Consider the following 21872-nt stretch of genomic DNA (forward strand, 5'->3'; position numbering starts at 1 on the left):
GATGTGGAGAAGAGGAGGGAAGATATGGAACAAATGACAGATTGTTTTCTGCCCTTTTTTAATATTTATTATTTGGTTGTAGGTGGACACACAATCTTTATTTCATTTTTATGTGGTGCTGAGGATCGAACCCAGTGCCTCATGTGTACTAGGCGAGCACAGTACACTGAGCCACAACCCTAGCCCCTTCTGTTCTTCTTTTGTGAACCAATATTCCAAACTCTTTGTTATCATTAAACAAATTGTTTGGCTTTTTAAATTTCTTTTATTCAGATAAATGTGGGTCATAAACTCAAGTCAGCATTGAACCATTCAGAAACTAGAAATATTACATCTATCCTTTTTTTCCTCTTAGCTAGTCTTAAATTTTAATGTGCTTTTCAAAGTGTAACTGAGTATCATTTAACACTTCTGGTAGACAAACATTAATAGGACTTGTAAGAGCTTAAAACTGCAATGAAAAGTCAAATATCTACATTTTCTCTTAGGAAGTCTAATGGCCATTAATTTCTTCATATTCTGAGATTTTTAAAAGTCACATATTTGAAAAATACATGTTATCAATTCTAGCACTATATTTAAGTTGAAAATCACCTCTAGTCTGAAGTCTAAATAAAATGGTCTTCATTTATCATGCATATATGGAGCAACTTGAAACTATTAATATTTAAGTTGATTTAGGCATCAGGTGGAAAATCAGATGAAGAAAGATGTAAGTGAAAGGAATTTTGTTAATTTAGTCTACAATTGAAGTCATGAGGGAGACATCAGCCTATTAATATCACCAAATAACTACAACAATATTTAAAGAGATTAAGCCACTGAATGCATAGACACAGTTCTGAACTGGGTGAAACAAAGCAACAGTTGGTCTAAACCACCACCATGTTTCCCACTCTCTCCATGCTCCAGTGAAAGGCAGTTTTTTCCTGTCTCTCTCTGTGGAATTGGATATCGCTCCCATTGCACGAGTGTTCCTCTTTACCATTTTACCAGATGGAGAAGTTATTGGAGATTCTGAGAATTTTGAGATTGAAAATTGCTTAGCCAACAAGGTAAGTGATTCAATATAAAATGATAAGAACACAAATAAATGATACTATCATCAATTTTACCCCAAAGAAAACTGGGCCAGAAGAGTGAAGTGAATTGTTCAGTGGTTCCCAATAAGTTAATGGCAGAGTCAAAACTTCAGGCTTCAACTATAGCACTTTTTAAATTACTACCACATACAATATAATTCATTTTTGTATCAGCTCTATGCTGACTCCATTATATGCATATATAAGGTTAAGACTCAGAAGTTCCAAACAGCTGTAGGACAAATAAAAATAACTAGAGACACCTTTCATATACCAGAAGCATTGATGGGCTTCTAAAATTCAAACAAGCTATCTATCTTTGTGATGTCAAATTTAATGTCTTGGGACAAGACTGATATATTGAATAAACATTTTCTTCACAATAGCTAAGCTATGGAAACAACCTAGGTGTCCTTAAACAGATATATTGATAAAGAAAATGTGATGTGTATGTATTTACATATATATGTGGGTAAACACACACAATAGAATATTACTTATCCATAAAAAAGAATGAAAATATGGCATTTTCCAGTAAATGAATAAAATTGGAGACTATTAGGCTAAGTGAAGTAAGCCAATCTCAAAGGCTGAATGTTCTCTCCGATATGAAAATGAACACACAATGGGGGAGAGTGATAGAAGTTCACTGGATTAGACAAAGGGGAATGAAGAAAAGGAAAGGTAGATGGGAATAGGAAAAACAGTGAAATGAATTGGACATAACTTTCCTATGTTCATATATGAATACACGACCAGTGAAACTCCACATCATATACAATCACAAGAATGGGATCCTAATTAGAACAAATTATACTCTATGAATGTAAAATTTGTCAAAATACACTCTACTGTCATGTAACATCTAAAAATAACAACAACAACAAAAACAAAAACAAACCTTTGGCCAAATTTAACTGATGTGGTTATATTTCAAAGGGTTGGCATTTCTCCAAGGACTCCTGTTCCCTGAACATTCTAGAGCCTACCTAAATTAAATAAATGTAATTGACAGTAAGGAAAAAAATAATTTTTTTTCAATAAACAATGAAGAAAAGATGTGAAAAGAGGTCCTCAACTGACATTCCTGACGAGGTCATATAAAGCTGAATGTAAGGATGACTGAAGAAAGGCATGTAAAGACATGATTAAATCAAGAAACTGGCTTTTTTGACCTCTCTTTCAAATTCACAGGTGGATTTGAGCTTCAGCCCTGCACAAACTCTTCCAGCCTCACATGCCCACCTGAGAATCACAGCTTCTCCTCAGTCCCTCTGCGCCATCCGTGCTGTGGACCAAAGTGTGCTGCTCATGAGGCCTGAAGCTGAGCTCTCTGCATCCTCGGTGAGTGCCAGTCAGAGTTCAGGGATCAGCAAGGACCGTGAAAAGGGCTCAGAGCAAGAGAAGCCTCTATTGAAAGTAAAATGTGATAATAAAGGTACTTACCACTTGAGTAGTCCTTGATAGTCTCTCCCTGTCCCACATAGGGGTTGTTCTTACTTACTTTTCCAAATCCCAGAAAATAAGTAATAGCCCCATTTTAAGATGACAAAACTAAGATTTGGAGCAGTTGTGATGTTTGTGCAAGATTACCCAGAAGTAAGTGGCATAACTGAGATGTGATTCTGAAACTCTGCCTGCAAGTTTTGATTCTTCCTATTCTATTCTAAGCTATTACTTTCAGCATGTATTAAAGGAATTTAGTCTCTTCTCAATATTTCTATTCTTCTATTTCTGTAAGGAATCAAATCTAATGTCTTCATTTTAATGTCTTCAATAATCTTCATGAAAGCTACATTTTGTTAAGATTCCTCACTTATGAGACAGTCATGCTCAAAAAGGAAAATGGATTAATGAGTTGCTAAAAGTATTAGATAATATGACTTCTGTCTAAATAAAATAATTTTGGTCTCAGGAATAAATCAGTTTGCTACAAAATTAATATTTGAAAGCATTAAGGAAGTCATGTACCTTCTAACAGATCCATTCATGTCTCCATGTTCCTTGGGATCTGTGAAAATGTTAATAAGTAATTCACAATTATTTTCAATTTTTAAAAAATGTCCTACTGCATCTTTGTTAACAACACTGATTCACTAAAATTTTAATTTTCTGCTTTTTTCTGTAATTATAATAATTCTTGGTATTAACTCCTGACATGTCATGCTTATTTATTTATTATCTTATCATTGTTGTTGGTATTGTTTCAAGCCCACTATGTGCTGGATCTCTTGCAGGAGCAGAGGAAAAAGAAATAAATGTATCACAGTCCTTGTCCTTACAGAACTGTCATTATTGAGGGGTAATACCTAAAAGACTATATGTGACTCAGAAAAATGGTTAATACCATTTGGAAGAAATACTGACAAATAAATAGTTTTTCAAAGAACGATTACCAAAGGAAGGGACATTTTTAGAAACTACATCTCCCAAGTTCTAAATAGAAAACTAGGTTATTTATATTTTGAAAATTTTCAGCATAATGTGAAAAAAATTTGTGAGTTCATCATTATCAAAAAGTTATGGTAGACCAGTGTAACTCCACATTATGTTCAGGCACAAGAATGGGATTCTAATTAGAATAATTTATACTCTATGTATGTATGATATGTCAAAATACATTCTACTGTCACGTATATCTTAAAAAAAAACAAATTTTTTAAAGTTATACTAAATTTTATGGCTTTAACTACCTCATGAATCAACATTTAAAAGGACTGATTAATATGCCTGGAGGGGAATTATTGCTATTTTTCTATGTTGGGAGGTAAATCGGTAATATTAAAGTTTATTTTGTGTTTGTTCTAGTTTCTGCTTCATATATATGAATTTTTAAAAAATATTTATTTTTTTAGTTGTATTTGAACACAATACCTTTATTTTATTTATTTTTTGTGGTGCTGAGGATCAAACCCAGGGCCCAGCTCATGCTAGGCAAACGTTCTACAACTGAGCCACAATCCTAGTCCCTAATATATATGAATTTTAAACCTGTGAAGTAACTATACCAAATATACTTGTCCTATTTTTATTCATCCAAATTAATGTCCTTCAGCATGAAGCACATAACCAAAGTTCTTCTCTACCTTAGTATTTTAATAGTTCAAAATACTTCCTCATTAATAACTATCACACTGAAGAGCAATTATATTTCTCTTCTTAATTATAAGAGTTAACCTGGAAAAGGGATTTTTTTTCTCTGAGTGTTTTCTTTGGAAACACACCTAATTTTTTTACACTTCCTATTGATGGTAGTCTATTCTAAGCTATTATTTTCAGCATGTATTAAGGGAATTTAGTCTCTTCTCAATATTTATATTTACCCTGTTTAGTCATATAAATTTAGTGGTTGTTTTGGTTGCATACAAAGTTTTGAGTGTTATGGAGGTGAGAAGGTATCATAAACATAAATGGAGATTTCAGCTTTTTAAGTTATAGAAATATTGAAGCTTACTTTCTTTGAATAATAACTTAGAAAACATTGGTCTGTCCAATATAGACAATGCATGCTTACTTAAGTGCCTATTTAATTCTTCTACTGGAGAATAAACACAAACAGGCAAAGAAGTATAAGCTATTAGCTATCTACTGTTGCATAACACTTTTCCCCAAAACTTAGTGAACGAACACAGTAAACTTCTATTATCTCATGCAGTTTCTGTGAGTCAGGAATTTAGAGCAGCTTATCTAGGTGGCTCTGGCTTGTGATCTGTCATACGATTATGATTAACATGTTGATCAGAGCTGCATTCTTGCAAAGATTGACTGAATTTGGGAGATCTGCTTCCAAGACTGGTTTTTCATGTTACTGTCAGGAGGGCTAAGTTTCTCACCTCAAAGACTTCATATTGCCAGAGATTTCCAGCAGGGCAAGTGATCCAAGAGAGCTAAAAAGCTCTTGGCCTAGCCTTGGAAGTTGTATACTATCATTTCCATAATATCTAATACAGGTCAGCCCTACACTTCATGAGAGAAACACTACAAAGGCAGGAATCACAACAGGCAGAGATTATTATTCAGGGAAATTTTGGAGATGGTCTTCATAGGCTGCCTGCCAACTCCCAGTGATTCATGATCCTCTCACATGTAAAAGACACTCAGTCTTCTGTCTGTGGTCCCTAAAATTCTCATTCTAAAATGATAACAGCTCAAAAACTGAATTTCACAATTTAAACCAGATCCAAGTATAGAGTATTCTTCCCAGGTATAATTCCTCAGGTATCTAGCTATGAATATCTTGAACTAAAGTGAAAGCAAGTCATTTGCCTCCACACACCCACCATACAATGGTGGAATGACTGTCATGGAATGATCACTGATGATGCCTTGGAAAAGTGGGGAAACAGGAGGCACTCGGGAGTTGCTGGTCTACAGTAGTTCAAAAATCAAGCCAGGCAGATGCTGGAAGTTCTTCAATTAAGACTATCTTACTCCAGTCCTGGAATAAGTATCCAGGCCTCTAGCTCTGTGCTATGAGGATTTGGTTCTAAATCATTCTTCTTTTTCCATAAAAAAGTAATCTCCGTTTGCAACTGCATAAAAGCCCATCTACCCAATATGGATGATATATGTTCATTTATGTGCCTATGTGGTTCTTCAGTACAAAAACAAAAATGAGTAAACATAAAAGTTTAACGGGGGCAATAACAATTCATACCTGAATTCCATGGGGCATTAACATCATCAAACACAGAGGTAAGTTAGATCTTCTTCCAATAGTTGATCTAAACTCCACACTGAATTTTTGATTAATACTTCATAATTTAAGATTTTATTACTCTTTGAAAGCAATTCTCCAAGCAAGTTTTACTGTTAAAAATCAAGAAAATCTTTAACTTTGTTCTAAGGTACCAATTACCTGAATGTACTTAAGAAAAGTTTGATGATTAATTATCCAATTTCTATCAGTTTATTGAATATGTCAAAAAAACAACAGGTAAGAGTTCTGCCTTTGATTTCCTCCTACTGTTACAGGTCTACAATCTTCTAACTGTGAGGGATCTCACGGATTTTCCCAACAATTTAGACCAGCAGGAGGAAGAGCAAACAAGCTGTGTGCATTCTTTCATCATTCGTGGAGGATCGGTCTATGTTCCCTTATCAAGTTATGATGAAGAAGATGTTTATAATTTCCTCAAGGTAAAGTTCCTACTAATTCACATGCTGTCTTGGGATTTTTTATGCTATTAAAACTTTGAATTTATAAATGATTTTAGTAATTTTTTATTTCAGCTCACCACTTCATTTTTCAGCTGAGAAAATGAATTCAATGACAAAATTAAAATATCTTTAAGATCACACAATATTTCTGTTAGTAAGTCAGCTATGGCTAAACCCAACCTCTGGCTCTTCATTAGACACTTTTTTATTATATTTGGGGTTTTTTTAAAATATTTTTCCTTAGTTGTTGATAGATCTTTTTAAATTTTATTTATTTGTATGTGGTGCTGAGAATCAAACCCAGTGCCTCACACATGCAAGGCAAGTGCGCTACCTGTAAGCCAAAGTCCCAGCCCTATATTTAGTTTTTTTCCCAACTAACCAAAAATAAGTAATAAAGAGTGAAATATTAACAATTCATAAATTATAGTAATTTTACTACAGTGTATTTCCTGAGTTGTGCATATCTCCATGGAATTAAGACTATTGGAATTATGTAGAAAATTTAAAGATAATATTTTATAAATTCTAATCAAGTTTACAAAGGGAGTGATCATTTTTTTCCAGGGTATGGGATTAAAGGTGTTCACCAACTCAAAAATTCGAAAAATATCGTCTTGCTCAGTTACCCACACACCTACAAGAGAAGCTGGAAGAGGATTTCCTGGAGGTAAAATAACAAGTTGCTTTTAATTTTGTAGCATATACAACAATACTACTTTTCTGCAAAGGTAAAATGAGATCAATAATGTAGTCCTATCTCCTTTTCATACACACAGAGAACCATGATTTAGATCAGGTGTTTTTTGTTAAGATCACTTAGCTGGTAATCAGCCTATTCAGAACATATCAGAGGTTTTCTGTAGATTAGTCAGATGCTTCAGGGCACAAAATCAGATGAAATAGAATATTCCAATGTACTATAAGATTGGAAAGACAGGTAGAGAGGAAAGAGAGAGTAGTTATCATTATGGAATCAGGAAAATATTAAAAGATGCTCCATCTTTTAAAATAGAAGAAAGGACAAAGGCCTACCAATGAAAAGACATTGTAAACATGACAGAAATACTCATAATTCATGACCTAAAAAAAAGTACTTAAATAAAGCAACATTTTTCTAGATCTCAACTTCCCATTAAAACTACTGTCCTATCCTCAGGTCTGCCTACATACAAACCCCATTATCTACCCTTTTTCATTCTTCTTTCACATGATTTGAACTATCTTTTCTCCAAAGTATCTTGATGTTTATCTGCTAACAAATACTTATATTTTTTAAGCTCAAATTAGGAATCAGAGGTACTTTGTGTAGAATGAGTAAGTAATGTCTATTTTCTAAGGCTCAGATCCTTCATTAATAAGAAATTTGACTAAAACTTCTCATAGCCTTTCAAAATACCCAATAAAATAATTACATACAATTTATCAATACAAATTAAGAATTTGTTTAAATATTATTTTCTGTTTTCCTTGACATTAAGGTTTATATCCATCTATAACAAGGCTTACCATGATAAAAATCATACTATCAGCTCTATTGGAAAGGGCCATGTTTTAGTTGGCCTTTTCACTGCTGTGATTAAAAGGACCTGACCAGAACAATTGTAGAGGAGGAAAAGTTTATTTGAGGGCTCACAGTTCCAGAGGACTTTGTCCATAGAATGGCGACTCCATTCCTCTGGGACTCCTGGTGAGGCAGAACATCATGGTGGAAGAGTGTGGCAGAGAGAAGCAGCTCACATGTTGATCAGGTAGCAGAGAGAGAGAGGCCTCCACTTGCCAGATACAAATATATACCCCAAAGACACACCTCCAATTCCCACCTCCTCCAGCCACAGCCTACCACTTCATTACCACTCAATTAATCCCTGTCAGGGGATTAATTACTGATTGGGTTAAGACTCTCACAACCCAATCATTTCTCCTTTGAACCTCTTGCATTATCTCACATGTGAGCTTTTGGGGGACACCTCACCATCCAAACCATAACAGGCCATAGGCTGTCTTTCTCTAAGATTCAGTAATAGCACAAATTTCAGCTTTTCATTAAAGGTAAATAAGATTTTTATCATGTAAGGTATTTTATAAATGATGGAGAATTTAAAGGAAAGGAAAATAATCATAAGAACTACATAGAAAGAATTTCAAGTTGAAACCTTGGAAGTTTGGGGAAAAGGAAATGATCTGGAATCTTTTAAGGAGAGAATTTCAGGTATCTGAGATGTCAGAAAAAAGAACACCTAAAATGTGTGATAGGTACCAAAAAGGGATTGAAATGTGTAGCTATAAATAAGTCAAGTATATAAACAAATGAAGGAACTAAGATAAATGGAATATCTTGTGAATGCTCTTTTTTCTTTCTTTTTTTATTTATTTCTTACATAGATGACAATAGTGGAGTGTATTACATTCATAATTATCCATTCGTGAATGCTCTTGGATAATTAGTTAAAGAACATGAAATCATTGCCATAACTGTTTGGGAAGCCATCCTACCATCTCAAGGTGTTTGATGATATGGACTAGTATAGATAGAGAAGCCCTTAATAGTATCCCTAGGACCTAAGAGAAAGAGGAAGGGAGAAAAACAATAATTGAACCAAACCATGGACAAAAATTATGTTAGACAAGAATAGAAATAACTAGTTCCTAAAACAGTAAAATTAAAAAAATAAGTTATTTATTCTTTATTTTAATAACTGACCTACTTTCTGATTATACTTACAAATATCAGAAACAAAAACGTTTGACTTTATGAAGGTTATGTTTGTAATAGGCAAGCAAGATCATAAACATATTAGTGAGAATATTATATGGCTCATTAGAAGATGATAAATTATATAAGCAAAATTCAAATAAGGAAAGGGATTTGAATTACAGGGAGTTGCAAATTACATAGGGAGGTCAGTGGAGGTCTTACCAAGAGTGAAATTTAATGAAAACCTGAAAAAAGCAAACCACATGACTATCTGGAAGAAGATTATTACAGCCACAGGAAATATTAATAATAAAAAGTAGTTATGGAGTCCTTTATTGAGTAGATTTCCTTAATTCTTGTAGAAACCTCATATGGTAGGCATTCTTATTATCATTCTTCAGATGGGAAAAAAAAAACCTGAGGCCCATAAAAGTAAAATAACTCAGTCACTATATCCCAACTAGTAAGATATGGAATGGGGATTCATGTCAGTGAGTCTCACTCCAGATCTCCTGGTCTGAACCTCTACACTATTCTGCCTATCAAAGACTCTCAGGTTAGTATTTTCCTGAAAATTCTAAGCAGAATAAGGAAACTTGCACGGTTGAAACAAAGTTAATTAAGTGTAAGCAATTGGAGACAGAGATCAGATCAATAAGCAACGCCACACTGTGTAGGGCTTTTAGGTCAGGGTGAGTATTTGACTTTTTGACTGAAATGTGGGGACTTTCAGATGAAGAGTGATACCACCTAAGATGCTTCTCCAAAGAAATACTAAATACTAAATATCTAGTGATACTAAATACTAAATATCTAGTGATACTAAACTAAGAAAATAAAGTTTCAAGTTTTTGTAATTTTTTGCTTGAAGTTATTGAATGTCAAAGAAGTGTTAAAAAGTTAGATTGAGCAGTTCATTTTAAGCCATGAATGGAGTATTCGTTTGGAAATATTTTGCAATCAGGAATGAAACAGAACATAAGTGGGTTAGTCCAGAGATCAGCACCTTTTCATGAGGTCATATGGGAAAAACAAGCCGGGACAGGGGAAGATAATATGTTTGACACCAGTCACATCCCAAGAAAAAAAAAATCATATCACCTTAACAGTAGTTTATTAATTGTGGCATGGAGGAAATATAGAACTTTGCTACAGAAACTGAAAAGACAGAGTCAAGTTGACAATATAAATAGAAATAATATATCCATCACTTAAAAAATGGAGCTAAAATAACACATAATGGTATGGTTTGTCAGCTGCAATAGATGGAGGAATTAGTAGGTCTTTGAAACCTGGGGTAGGAAATGAAAATGAATTCACTTGGGCACATTGTTCATTTATATATTTAAGAATTAAAGATGAGAATAAAGAGAGGAAAAATAAAATATCCATGAGAAAGCAAAGTCAGAGATAGAAAAGGCTACCACTTAAAAAGGACACAGAGAAAAGCTGTATGATATCCATTAAAGAAATTATTACTGATGCTTTCCTCAGGAGCAATGATTAAGGAGAAATTACTGGAAATCAGTTTTTCATAACTTCTAAGTATTCCTTCACAAGGTGTTTCTGAAATATCAGATTGGATACCTAGATAGAGATCCTAACTGAAATTTATTTGTAAGCATGATTTCAGTCATGATATGAGCCAGGCAGCTTTCATGTCTGTTTTTCTGCTCTCTTGCTTTTTTAAGTGATTTCTTTATATGAACTATAGGGCTAAAACTAATTAGTTATGGTTGGAAATAGCTATGATTAGTATCTTGAATTCTTCACATCATTTTTCTATAAACTAAGCAGAATAAAAACCTAATATTCTAGTCTTATTATCCAGAGACCAATGAATTTTCAAGCTTCAACATTGGCACACGAGTTTATTGTTGAATTCTGTTCACTCCATTGGTAAATCAAAAATTTTCCAGTATAGCCACCCTTACATCACCTAAATAGCATTTTACAACTTTTGATCAGTCTCTCTGAGGATGAAGCAATACTCTCACCTTAAAAACCAGCCCTTCCTGCATAAGACCCATAAAAACATCTGAGTTATCTTGTCATTCCAGCTACAATTCATGTAAAATCATGTCATATATAGGATACACAGAATTAAAACCTTTAACAAATATGTCTCTCTTCTTAGTGAATGAAAGATCAACAAATTATTTCCAAAGTTCTACAGCACCTAGGAGAAAATTCAGGAAAACTGAAAATTTTCTCTCCTACATCTCACACATGCACCATGAAATGCATGGATGTTTTCTTTAATTGAAATATTATTTTCTCTCATTTTATTTGCAGCAGGATCATTAGCCATGCCATATATTCCTCAAGCAGCTTCATTTAATATGAGAACTTCAAATAATATGCAAAATCCAGAGCCAGTCCTTGAAACTGTGCGGAGCTATTTCCCTGAGACCTGGATCTGGGAGTTAGCAGTCGTAGAGTATGTAACTTCACATTTCTCCATTTGCTGTAGGGGAGGGACTGTGGGTCCTCCAGCATTTTCAATCCTAAAATAATCATTCTGGAAATTTCTAAATAACTATCTTAACCTCTGACCATTTTAGGATAGACCTAAATTCAGATGCTTTATTTAGGTGGGTTTGTTAATATAATTGTCTCAAGAACTGAGCAATTCTAAAATAATTATACCTGAGTCTGACAGAAAATAACCATGGGAGCCAAAAGTTGTATTCAGGAAGCTTGCCATAAACAGTATGATTAGAACAAGTACATAAATAGACCAAGCTACAATACAATGGTCTATTTGTTGGACCATGTTTTTAAGAATTTTCTTACATAAGAAATGGTACAAGTAAGGAAGTTTTAGAACCAAATTGGATCACATTCAAATATATTTATCAAAAGTACAGCCATGTGTGATATGGCCACAGGTTGATAACAGAAAGAGGTGCCTTTTTGTGCCTTTCATTTTTCCAATTCAGTCCCCAATATGGAATCTAGTACACACACGGCACACACTTGTGCACCCTTGAGTGATTTCTTCCTCCACAGTAGTTTTACACTTATTGATTCTTACTTGAGAAAATATGTTTCATCTGCTTGCTTTCTGTTCTTCACATTGTGTCCTTTCAGCTCATCCGGTATGGCTGAAGTAGAAAAAACTGTCCCTGACACCATCACTGAGTGGAAGGCAGGGGCCCTCTGCCTGTCCAATGACACTGGGCTTGGTCTCTCTCCCACTGCCTCTCTCCGAGTCTTCCAGCCCTTCTTTGTGGAGCTCACAATGCCCTACTCTGTGGTCCGTGGAGAGGCCTTCACTCTCAAGGCCACTGTGTTGAACTACCTTCCCAAATGCATCCGGGTAAGGAAAATAAGTGTGAATTGGAAGGGTGGATAGAATGAAAGACTCCTTTGTCCAAAGTTCCCAGCACTAAGTATTCTTTCAGGTAATTATGTGTTGACACTACAAATAAATTGTATGTGGAAGGGCAGGACATGATCACTGAGAAAATATGACACATATGTTACAGGTGTTTAAACCATGGATCATTAAACTACAATTTTTTAAAACTTTTCTAGAGCTTATGATAAGAATTCTTTGCCACAAATTAGGTTTTGTTCCAGAAAGTTTCTTAATATTGATTCAAAATTCAGTTTTATCAATTCCATGAGTGTCATTCTCTGGGCCCTCATTTTGAGATTTCCACAATACTGTATATAGTTATAATTTATCTTATAACACTTACCTCCTTATAAATTATGCCATCATTTTGTAGTATATTATTTCCTTTGCAATACAATATCCTCAAGTTCAGGAACCTCTTATGTATTGCTCATAGTGTTCCATGTCCTGAACAGAGGAGACATGTATAATTTAGAGGAAGTGGGGGAAGGAAAGAAGAAAGGCAGAATCAGGAAGAATATCATCATGGCAGATAGGAACCTTAGGTTGTTTCCCCAAGGACAGTATATAATCTCTGTTGCTCCCCTCCTGCACTACTGCTGTATCAGCAAATTTCTCTAATTCACCCTAATGTAAATGCCAGATCTTCCTACTAGATAAGCAATTGTGATTTGTGTCGTTGCCATTTTCATGCTTCTTAAAGCATAAACCAACTTAAGTATCATACTTTTCTTTTAAAAATCCAAATGTAAAGCAACATCCCACACTTGGCCCTGATTCCATGTGTTCATTGTCTTTTCATATCCTGTTCATTTTTATCTCTTTGCCTCACTTGTGGATATAGGTTAGTGTGCAGCTGGAAGCTTCACCAACATTCTTAGCTTCCCCAAATGAAAAAGCAGAAGAATCCTATTGCATTTGTGGGAATGAAAGGCAAATCTTGTCTTGGACAGTGACTCCTAAAACTCTGGGTGAGTGACAGTCTCCCCAAAAGGCTCACCAGTCACCAAGGATGGTGGCTATCCAAGCACTCCTTTCACTGTATTAAATTTTTTTGTTGTTGTCCAGGAATATAATTCTATAAAATTAATTTCTTCTCTTTTTATTTCTCCCCACAATGACCACTTCTCATCATTCTCATCTAACTTGGTCCCCACAATCACTACCCTTGGGTAACATTTACTCTGCCCATTAGTCTTGGAATTTTTAGTACTATTTCCTTCTCTTGCCAACTGTAAGAATGAAGTGTATCCCTTAAGGGTATTTGAATTACAAGATGGATACTCAATTTTTCTATTATTCTTTTTTTTAGGGAATGTGAATTTCTCTGTGAGCACAGAGGTAATGAAGTCTCTAGAACTGTGTGGAAATGAAGTTACTGAGGTTCCAGAGACTGGAAGGAAAGACACGATCATCAAAACTCTGTTGGTGGAGGTAAGTCAGTCTGACCCACTTGATATATTTTTCTGAGCCCCTAACAATTTACAATGTGACCACTCTTGGGACAACAAAGGACAATATCATGCTCACCCAATCCATTCTATAAGACTAATGGAATTTCTCACCTTAAAAGAAATACAGGAGATATTGCCAGCTATTATAAGTAGAGTTTTCCATAAATCATTTGAGAAGTATTCCCTTTTTAAAAAATTTCTACCTCTCTCCTAAGATTTGCAAATTTCTTGTAACTATTATTGATTCACTAGTCTTATCCTCATTTTTCATTTTATCCTCTACCAGCAAACCTGGTTTTTCAGTGTTTTATGGATTTATAATAATTTCATAATAAGTAGGATATTGAACATCATTTCTTATAAATACTACCTTTCAAAGGAAGGAACTTTGTTGTCTTTCTATGACCTGGGGATATGTTTATACCTTTACTTATCCCTTTTCTCTTCATTCAAGCCTGAAGGTATTGAACAAGAGGAGACCTTCAACTCTATGGCCTGTGCTTCAGGTGAGACTCCACCCTTAAAATTACTGTGAGAACAAAGCTACACACAGGTAGAAACTTCAAATTACTGTGTGTATCCATACATATTCTCTCCCTTAATTTTGGAGTTGTTTATAAAAATTAGCATCATACTAATTATTTCTTTATACACATTTAACAGATAAGAACACCGAGTCCAAAATAGCAAGTTAATATGGCTCAGATGGTACAGGCAGGACTAATTCTGGGGACTTCATGGTTCATATTTAGCTCTCTTACCTCAATAGACCAGTGGTTATCCATTAAGAAGCCTGGCTATTGAAGCTCAAAGTGTCCCAGGACAAGGTAGAAAGAGAGCCGAATTATGATGAGTTTGAATCAAGTAATAGTCCCTAAAATTGCTGCAGATGAAAAACATGGTATTTTATACTAATCCTACCTAAAAAATTTTTTTTCATTTCAAGGCAAAAAAAGTTACATTTGATTTTCACTATATTATTAAGAAACAGTTGTAGCTTTAATACAGTATTGCCACCTTAGTGTTAGTTCCATGTCCAGAATACATACAATATTGTATTTGTCAATTGAGGAGTAATTTAATATATATTCATGTTATCTATTTATAGAATCCATTGAAGATTATATAGAATAAGGAAGTGAAATAACTCTATTCTTATGGGTATGTTTTACTAACACAATAATAAATCAGAGAGATGTGGCTCCCCACCATCTCCTAGCCTTCTTTTAGAAATCTACTAAGCACAGCAATGCAAGACATGGTTAAATAAGAAGGGAAAGGATTCTGAAAGTCACACAGTCTAGGGAACTGAACTATTCAAAGTAATCTCATCTTTGAGTCAAATTTTTATTCCTTAGATCCAGAATTCCTCAAGGAGATAAAAATAATACTACTGCTAACTATAATAATAAAGGAAGAGCAATATTAATAACTGTTTACAGTCATTAAAATTTAATATGTTGCAGACACTGTTCTGATGTTTTACATTTATTATTTCACTGACTCATCACAGTTTATCCTGGGTCACATAGCAGGGCCAGTAGCGTATGAAGGCTGTTTATCTCTGAAGCTCCCACTCTAACCATGACCTTATATTGTAATCACAGAGGACCTTCTTTGATATGAGTTGTCTATTTCTAAAGGTACTAAAGTGTCTGAGCTGTTATCCCTGAAGCTTCCACCAAATGTGGTCAAAGAATCTGCCAGAGCCTCTGTCTCAGTTGTAGGTGAGTCACCTTAAGCTTAGGAAACTTGGTTCAAAAGAGTTGCCTGTGCATAATTGTCAAGTTTGTGATTGTTTCAATTTCTATTAGGGTCCTAGAGGGTTCATTATCTGTAAATGTAATTTTCCCTTATCTAAATGATAGAGTATGTGACTCTGAATACAAAAGTCATTTACTGTTTATAGCATTGACTACTTTTGAAGTGAAAGTGCCCTGACTTCAAATCTTTTTATTCCCCAGGTGACATACTGGGTTCCACTATGCAAAATATACAAAATCTCCTCCAGATGCCCTATGGCTGTGGAGAACAAAACATGGTCCTATTTGCTCCTAACATCTATATCTTGAATTATGTGAATGAAACCCAACAGCTAACTCAGGAGATCAAGTCCAAGGCAATTGGTTATCTCATTGGTGGTAAGTGAAAAAGGAAAAAAACTTATCTTGTTATTCCAATGAGACGTTTCCCAATTAGGCTTAAGCTATATTATTAAATATTAACCCATGTTGGTGATTTTTATGGAAATAACAGTCTTCCCACTCTGCAATAGGATGTTGTTTCAGTGTCTATAATATCCACCGAACTATAGCAGATCCTGCACACAGGTGATCAGACTATAAGTGGCTCCTAGTGGTTCCTGGATGATCAGCTTACACTTATGGGTGGCTTGCCTCATCCCCTAGGCTTCCTGAACTATCTGAACCTCCATTCCAGGTTACCAGAGACAGCTGAACTATAAACACCAAGATGGCTCTTATAGCACCTTTGGGGAACAATATGGCAGAAACCAGGGCAACACTTGGTAAGAAAAGAAAATCAATTCTGAATTCCAATTATGAGTTCAAAGAACACACATATATTATTATCCTATTTAATTCTTATAGAAATCCTATGAATGAGAGTTATTAGCTTCATTTTTATGGAGGAGGAAATTAATATTCAATTTGGATAAATAAATGTCTCAGGCCTAATTCTAATTAATTCTAATTACTCAAAGAACTGAGAACACTTTAAGGTTCATTCTTTTGATATGCAAAATATCAAAACCCTTTTTCTTGTCATAGTACTAAAGGAACATAAGTTTGTGATTTGCCCCTTTTAGTTGTTGCTTAGCATTTGAGAGTGTTCCAAATAGGCTAGAAAAGCAACAGCTGTCACTCATAGAACATAACTTAACTCCCTTCTAGATGATTTGCTCTCATTCTCATTTGACTGCATAGGCAAACAAGGGGAAGGAACGTGGTCAAAGAGCAGGACAAAATGGTGGGAAGTATTTCTGTAGCAGGACATCAGGGTAACTAGAGCAGAAAAGAAGGTAAAGAAGTCTGTGAAAAGAAATAAATACAGAATGCCCAGAATGTGAAAAAAAAAGGTCTTACCTAGCCCCCAAAGAAACTAGAAGAAATCTGAATCCCTAGAGTTAGCAAAGAAATTCTTTTGGAAGCAAGGACAAGTTGGTGATGGACTTAACAACATATGGCAGTGAACCAAAAAAAAAAAAAACCATGGAATATTCCACATTAAAAAGCCTCTAAACTCTCAGTTATAGCTCATAAATTCTACAGGGGTGCACTGGGAGTGGGGGGGCCCTATGTGTCCCAAACAGAGCATTATGGTGCTGCATGAGAACAGCCTCCACACTCATGCTTTCTCCCCCGCAGGCTCACAGCCTTTGTACTGAAGACATTTGCCCAGGCTCGAGCATACATCTTCATTGATGAAGCATATATTACCCAAGCCCTCACCTGGTTGTCTCAAAAGCAGAAGGACAACGGCTGTTTCAGGAGCTCTGGGTCACTGCTCAACAATGCCATAAAGGTGAATTCTTCCCAGAACTTCTGAACCCTATAATGGATCAATGTAATATTCTCTTAGGGGAGGGGGAGAAGAAGCATAGAGAAATTGCCAAAGATAAAGTCCTAGGTAAAGTGTGAAGGCATCAGAGAAAGAGAACAGTTATCCCTTGGTATCCACAAGGATTGGTTCCAGGACACTATGCAGATACTAAAATAAAAGCTCAAGTCCCTTATATAAAATGGTGTGTCATTTGCTCATAACCTATGCACATCATCCTGTATGCTTTAACTATCTCTAGATTATTTATAATACCTAATACAATGGGAGTTCTGTGCATTTAGATATTATACTGTATTGTTTAAGGAATAATGATTAAAAATATCTGTACATTTTAAATATAGATGCAATTTTTTACAAAAACATATGAATCCACAATTAGTTGAATCTGTCCATGTAGAACCTTTAGATGCAAAGAATGATTATTTTAATCTTTCTACGAAGGAAGAAATGTACTTTATCATGGTGATATTTCTTTTTATAATAGCAGCAAATACTAAGGAGGGTTTCTATTGAGCAATAGAAAATAATATACAAAACTTGTAGTGGAGTGGGAACCAATCAAAATCAACTTCAATCACCCTCTCAGTCTCCCTCACAAACTCTCTCTCATATTTACAGGGAGGAGTAGAAGATGAAGTCACTCTCTCTGCCTATGTTACTATTGCCCTTCTGGAGATTCCACTCCCAGCCACTGTAGGTACCACCTCAATCCATTCCCTTCTGTGAAAACTGAAGCCTGCTATCTGGAATGGCTTCCTAAGAAAAGCCAAGCCTCAAACTTCCTTTGCTCAATAATGAGGCATTTTCAGATCAATGAGCTCTTTGGTAAATGCTTTTAGGAGAGATTTATACTGTACTTGCCTTGCCCAGTGGTGTCCTTGGACTCTATACTAAAACTGATCCTTAAGACAAAGCATCTTATTTTCTTCATTAGAATTAACTATAAAGAGATCTAAAAACTATTTTTCTATTTAAATATGATAGGTATCTGTCTATCTACTTGATTGGCTGAATGCCATCAATGACATCTGACAATATCCAACTTAGAGATTACTTTGTCCTCTGTTTAGCCAAGTTAGACACCACCACCTCTTTTGATTTTTATAGCATCCTGTTGTCCGCAATGCCCTGTTCTGCCTAGAATCAGCCTGGAACAGAGCAAAAGAGGGAGCCCATGGCAGCCATGTCTACACCCGGGCTTTGTTGGCCTATGCTTTTGCCCTAGTGGGAAACCAAAATAGGAGTAGAGAAATATTGCGCTCACTCAATGAGGAAGCTGTTAAAGAAGGTAAGAGTAAATAGCAAAAGTTTCATCTGTTCATTCTTTTCTTGGGTCATATGCTGTGAAACAGAGCAACTTATTATAATATCTTTTCTAGGATTATATGTTGTATAGAACATAACATAATAGACAATGACACAGATTAATTACAGGATTCTATTCCCACCCTCCATATTACACAAATTTATATATTTTATTTTGATGTCTACATACTAATAATTGGATGATAAGAGGTAAAACAACAACATAACAAAAAAGTAAAGGTATCATAATAACATTTTCAATGCAGTTTTTACTCTAAAATTTGCCAGCAAGATCCTTACAAAAGTCTTCTGACATCAAAAGGTAGGAGTTTTTTTAAATGTTTTTTTAGTTACAGATGGACCTTTATTTTATTTATTTATTTCTATGTGGTGCTGAGAATCGAAACCAGTGCCTCACACATGCTAGGCAAATGCTGTACCACTGAGCTACAGCCCCAGACCCAAAAAGGTTGGTTTTATATTTCAATTTATACTCTAATTCTAAGGAAATGTCACAAATGATAAGAATCTCTCTACCACTGTTCTAGCAATCCAACTAAAATAATATTTGAGAGAATGGTAAAGATGCTATATGCTTCTTCCTTCACCAATATTTTCTACAGAATAACCCAAACAGCATGGAAGTATGAGTTGTAGGGGCTTATGGAAAAGAGAAAGCCTTGTTCGATCTCCGGTATTTAATTTCAACTCCATATGATACAAATGTGCATTCACTTATTATTTAACAAGTAAACAATTATGATTCCCCCCCCCCTTTTCTTTTGTCACCCTTAAGACAATTCAGTCCATTGGGAACGGCCTCAGAAACCCAGAGCACCACAAGGACTTTTGTACCAACCCCAGGCTCCCTCTGCTGAGGTGGAGATGACGGCCTATGTGCTCCTCACTCTCCTCACAGTCCAGCCAGCCCCGACCTCAGAGGACCTGACTTCTGCAGTGCCCATTGTAAAGTGGATCACAAAGCAACAGAATTCCCATGGTGGTTTCTCCTCCACCCAGGTCTGTGGTTCACAAAAAGTGTTCTCTGGGTACATCTGGAAATTAGATATGTTGAAAATGTAACAGTTACAAGGAAAAGAGAAGGGAAATAAGTAAATCAAAGAAGAAATATTTAGGGATATTTGTGGGCAGTGAGAATACACAGGAAAGACTTTAGATGTTCCTCCAAAAAAATGTTTTTTGTTAAATCCTAAGTGCTACCAAGGTGGAAACTTAGCATAAAGAGCATTTCTCTCTAAAGCTACACTATGCTCTGTGAATACTTCTATACTGGGGGGAGGGGGCAGATCTCAATTTCTGAATATAGAGAATAGTTCAGGATGATACCAATTTAGATATACTGAGGTTTCTAAGCAGCAGCACTACTGACATTTGGAGCCACATAATTATTGCTGTAGGGGCTGTCTTTGCATTGCACCATGTTTAGTAGTATTCCTTGCCTCTCTTCATTAAATGCCAGTAGCAGCCAACTCCTAACTGAAACAAAGCAAAACATCCCCCTGTGGAGAATCAATGTTCTAGAATACAGACTATATCTTCACACTTCCACACGAACTCTTCTAAGGTGAACCCTCCCCCAAAAAAATGTGTTTAAAAGGAAAGTGATTAAGTTGAGGCTCATGTTGATCTTTATAGAATGACTAAGAAATTCCACTTAAACTACTCCAAGGAACTGAGCCTCTTTTTCCTGGGAGCTCCCTTCTTATTTCCCAGTTAAGTGGGATTTTTATGCAGAAGTTCTTGAAAATTTCCTTTTCGGTCTTTTTTTTTTTTTTCCCTATCTCAATTCTGGAAATAGCTTATGAAAGGTATAAACCTCCAAGAGAGTCTGTTACCTGTCTTCTTTCAATATTTAGGATAAACATAATGAAACTTGTTTTTCAAAGAGATAAGGTGGAGTAAATAAAACAAGCTAGAAAAAGAGGAAATGAATCTTGAAAAAGTAGGGCTTGTCTTGTTCCATTCTTTTTATTCACAACCAATTTCTATCACTCTTCAATCTAAATGGTCATTATGCATCTGGTTAATAGTGGTCACTATTTCTGTTTTACTTCTTAATTTTAGAATTATTTTTTGAAGTAAATGACCAAGAGCAAGAGAATTGTTAATAAGAAAGACCTGAACAAAAAAAAAGGGAGGGGGCAGATCTCAATTTCTGAATATAGAGAGTAGTCCAGGATGATGCCAATTTAGATGAAAATAAATTATGAGATAATTAAAATTAGTAGTATTTTGAGAAAGTGTGGCATGATTTTAATAATACCTGAAAGGCAGCGGAAAGGAAAAACAACTATCCGAGGTATGCTTTGTAGGGGAAAAATTCCTTGTCCCCTCATGGTGGCTAACACAGACTTTTGGGGGAAATTTCAGCTACCAAAAATTGGCTGTGGGGCAATTCTCCACTCATCTCTTCCAGGACACAGTGGTGGCTCTGCATGCCCTATCCAGATATGGAGCAGCTACTTTCACCAAAACTGAGAAAACTGCACAGGTTACCATTCAGAACTCCAGGGCCTTTTCCACAAATTTCCAGGTGGACAACAACAACCCCCTGCTACTACAGCAGATCTCATTGCCAGAGCTGCCTGGGGACTATACCATAACAATAACTGGGGAAAGATGTGTATATCTTCAGGTGAGACCTGGGTTTGCTATGTTGGAGAAAGTTACTTTAAACTCTGGTTTAAATGGAAGCTCTGCTCTTTCTTTTCTGGGCAAGCAAAGGGAAAATCTGGAGACATTAAATGATGAAAGATTGAGATAACCCAGGAAAAAAAGAAAGAAACTGATGATCTTTGGTATTTCACAGACATCCATGAAATACAATATTCATCCAAAGAAGGAGGATTCCCCATTTTCTCTGAAGGTCCAGACTCTACCTGAAATTTGTGATGGACCCAAAGCCCACACCAGCTTCCAGATCTCACTGAATATTAGGTAGGACCTCTTGACTAAATTACTCAATCCTGACTCCAAACACTACCTAGTACTATCAGTAATTAATAGCCTATTTGGTAGCTGTGTTGTGAAATCAGAATAATAGAGAATTGATACACCTATTACTTTAACATTATGAAGTATTCCTTTTTCTAATAAGTCTTTTTATCTTGAAGTTTCAGTAATACTTTAAAAATAAATCTGGTATTATCTTTCAAATTAAAAATGTGAATTAGTCCAATACTCTAATCAATTCCTACTTTTCACAC

General features: G+C 35.3%; 1 protein-coding gene across 4 annotated transcripts in view; it reads left to right on the forward strand.

Moving 5' to 3' along the window:
- LOC124095088 (pregnancy zone protein) overlaps positions 1–21872 on the forward strand; it is an 85863-nt gene that overhangs the window by 23505 nt on the left and 40486 nt on the right. For 3 of the 4 annotated variants that reach the window (XM_058580498.1, XM_058580500.1, XM_046448196.2), the window contains 18 exons: positions 913–1055; positions 2277–2426; positions 6057–6221; positions 6810–6912; positions 11236–11380; positions 12034–12262; positions 13149–13275; positions 13617–13738; positions 14213–14264; positions 15402–15485; positions 15723–15899; positions 16198–16285; positions 17145–17301; positions 17959–18033; positions 18448–18628; positions 19442–19665; positions 21083–21301; positions 21476–21603. In XM_058580498.1, coding sequence (XP_058436481.1) covers positions 913–1055; positions 2277–2426; positions 6057–6221; positions 6810–6912; positions 11236–11380; positions 12034–12262; positions 13149–13275; positions 13617–13738; positions 14213–14264; positions 15402–15485; positions 15723–15899; positions 16198–16285; positions 17145–17301; positions 17959–18033; positions 18448–18628; positions 19442–19665; positions 21083–21301; positions 21476–21603 — 2569 coding nt within the window. The remainder of the gene's footprint in view (positions 1–912; positions 1056–2276; positions 2427–6056; positions 6222–6809; positions 6913–11235; positions 11381–12033; positions 12263–13148; positions 13276–13616; positions 13739–14212; positions 14265–15401; positions 15486–15722; positions 15900–16197; positions 16286–17144; positions 17302–17958; positions 18034–18447; positions 18629–19441; positions 19666–21082; positions 21302–21475; positions 21604–21872) is intronic. The other variant, XM_058580499.1, reaches the window with a different exon arrangement.

The sequence above is a fragment of the Marmota monax genome, unplaced genomic scaffold (assembly GCF_021218885.2).
Source record: "Marmota monax isolate L192 unplaced genomic scaffold, Marmota_monax_Labrador192_F-V1.1 WCK01_AAM20220418_F8-fsc00315, whole genome shotgun sequence".
NCBI lineage: Eukaryota > Metazoa > Chordata > Mammalia > Rodentia > Sciuridae > Marmota > Marmota monax.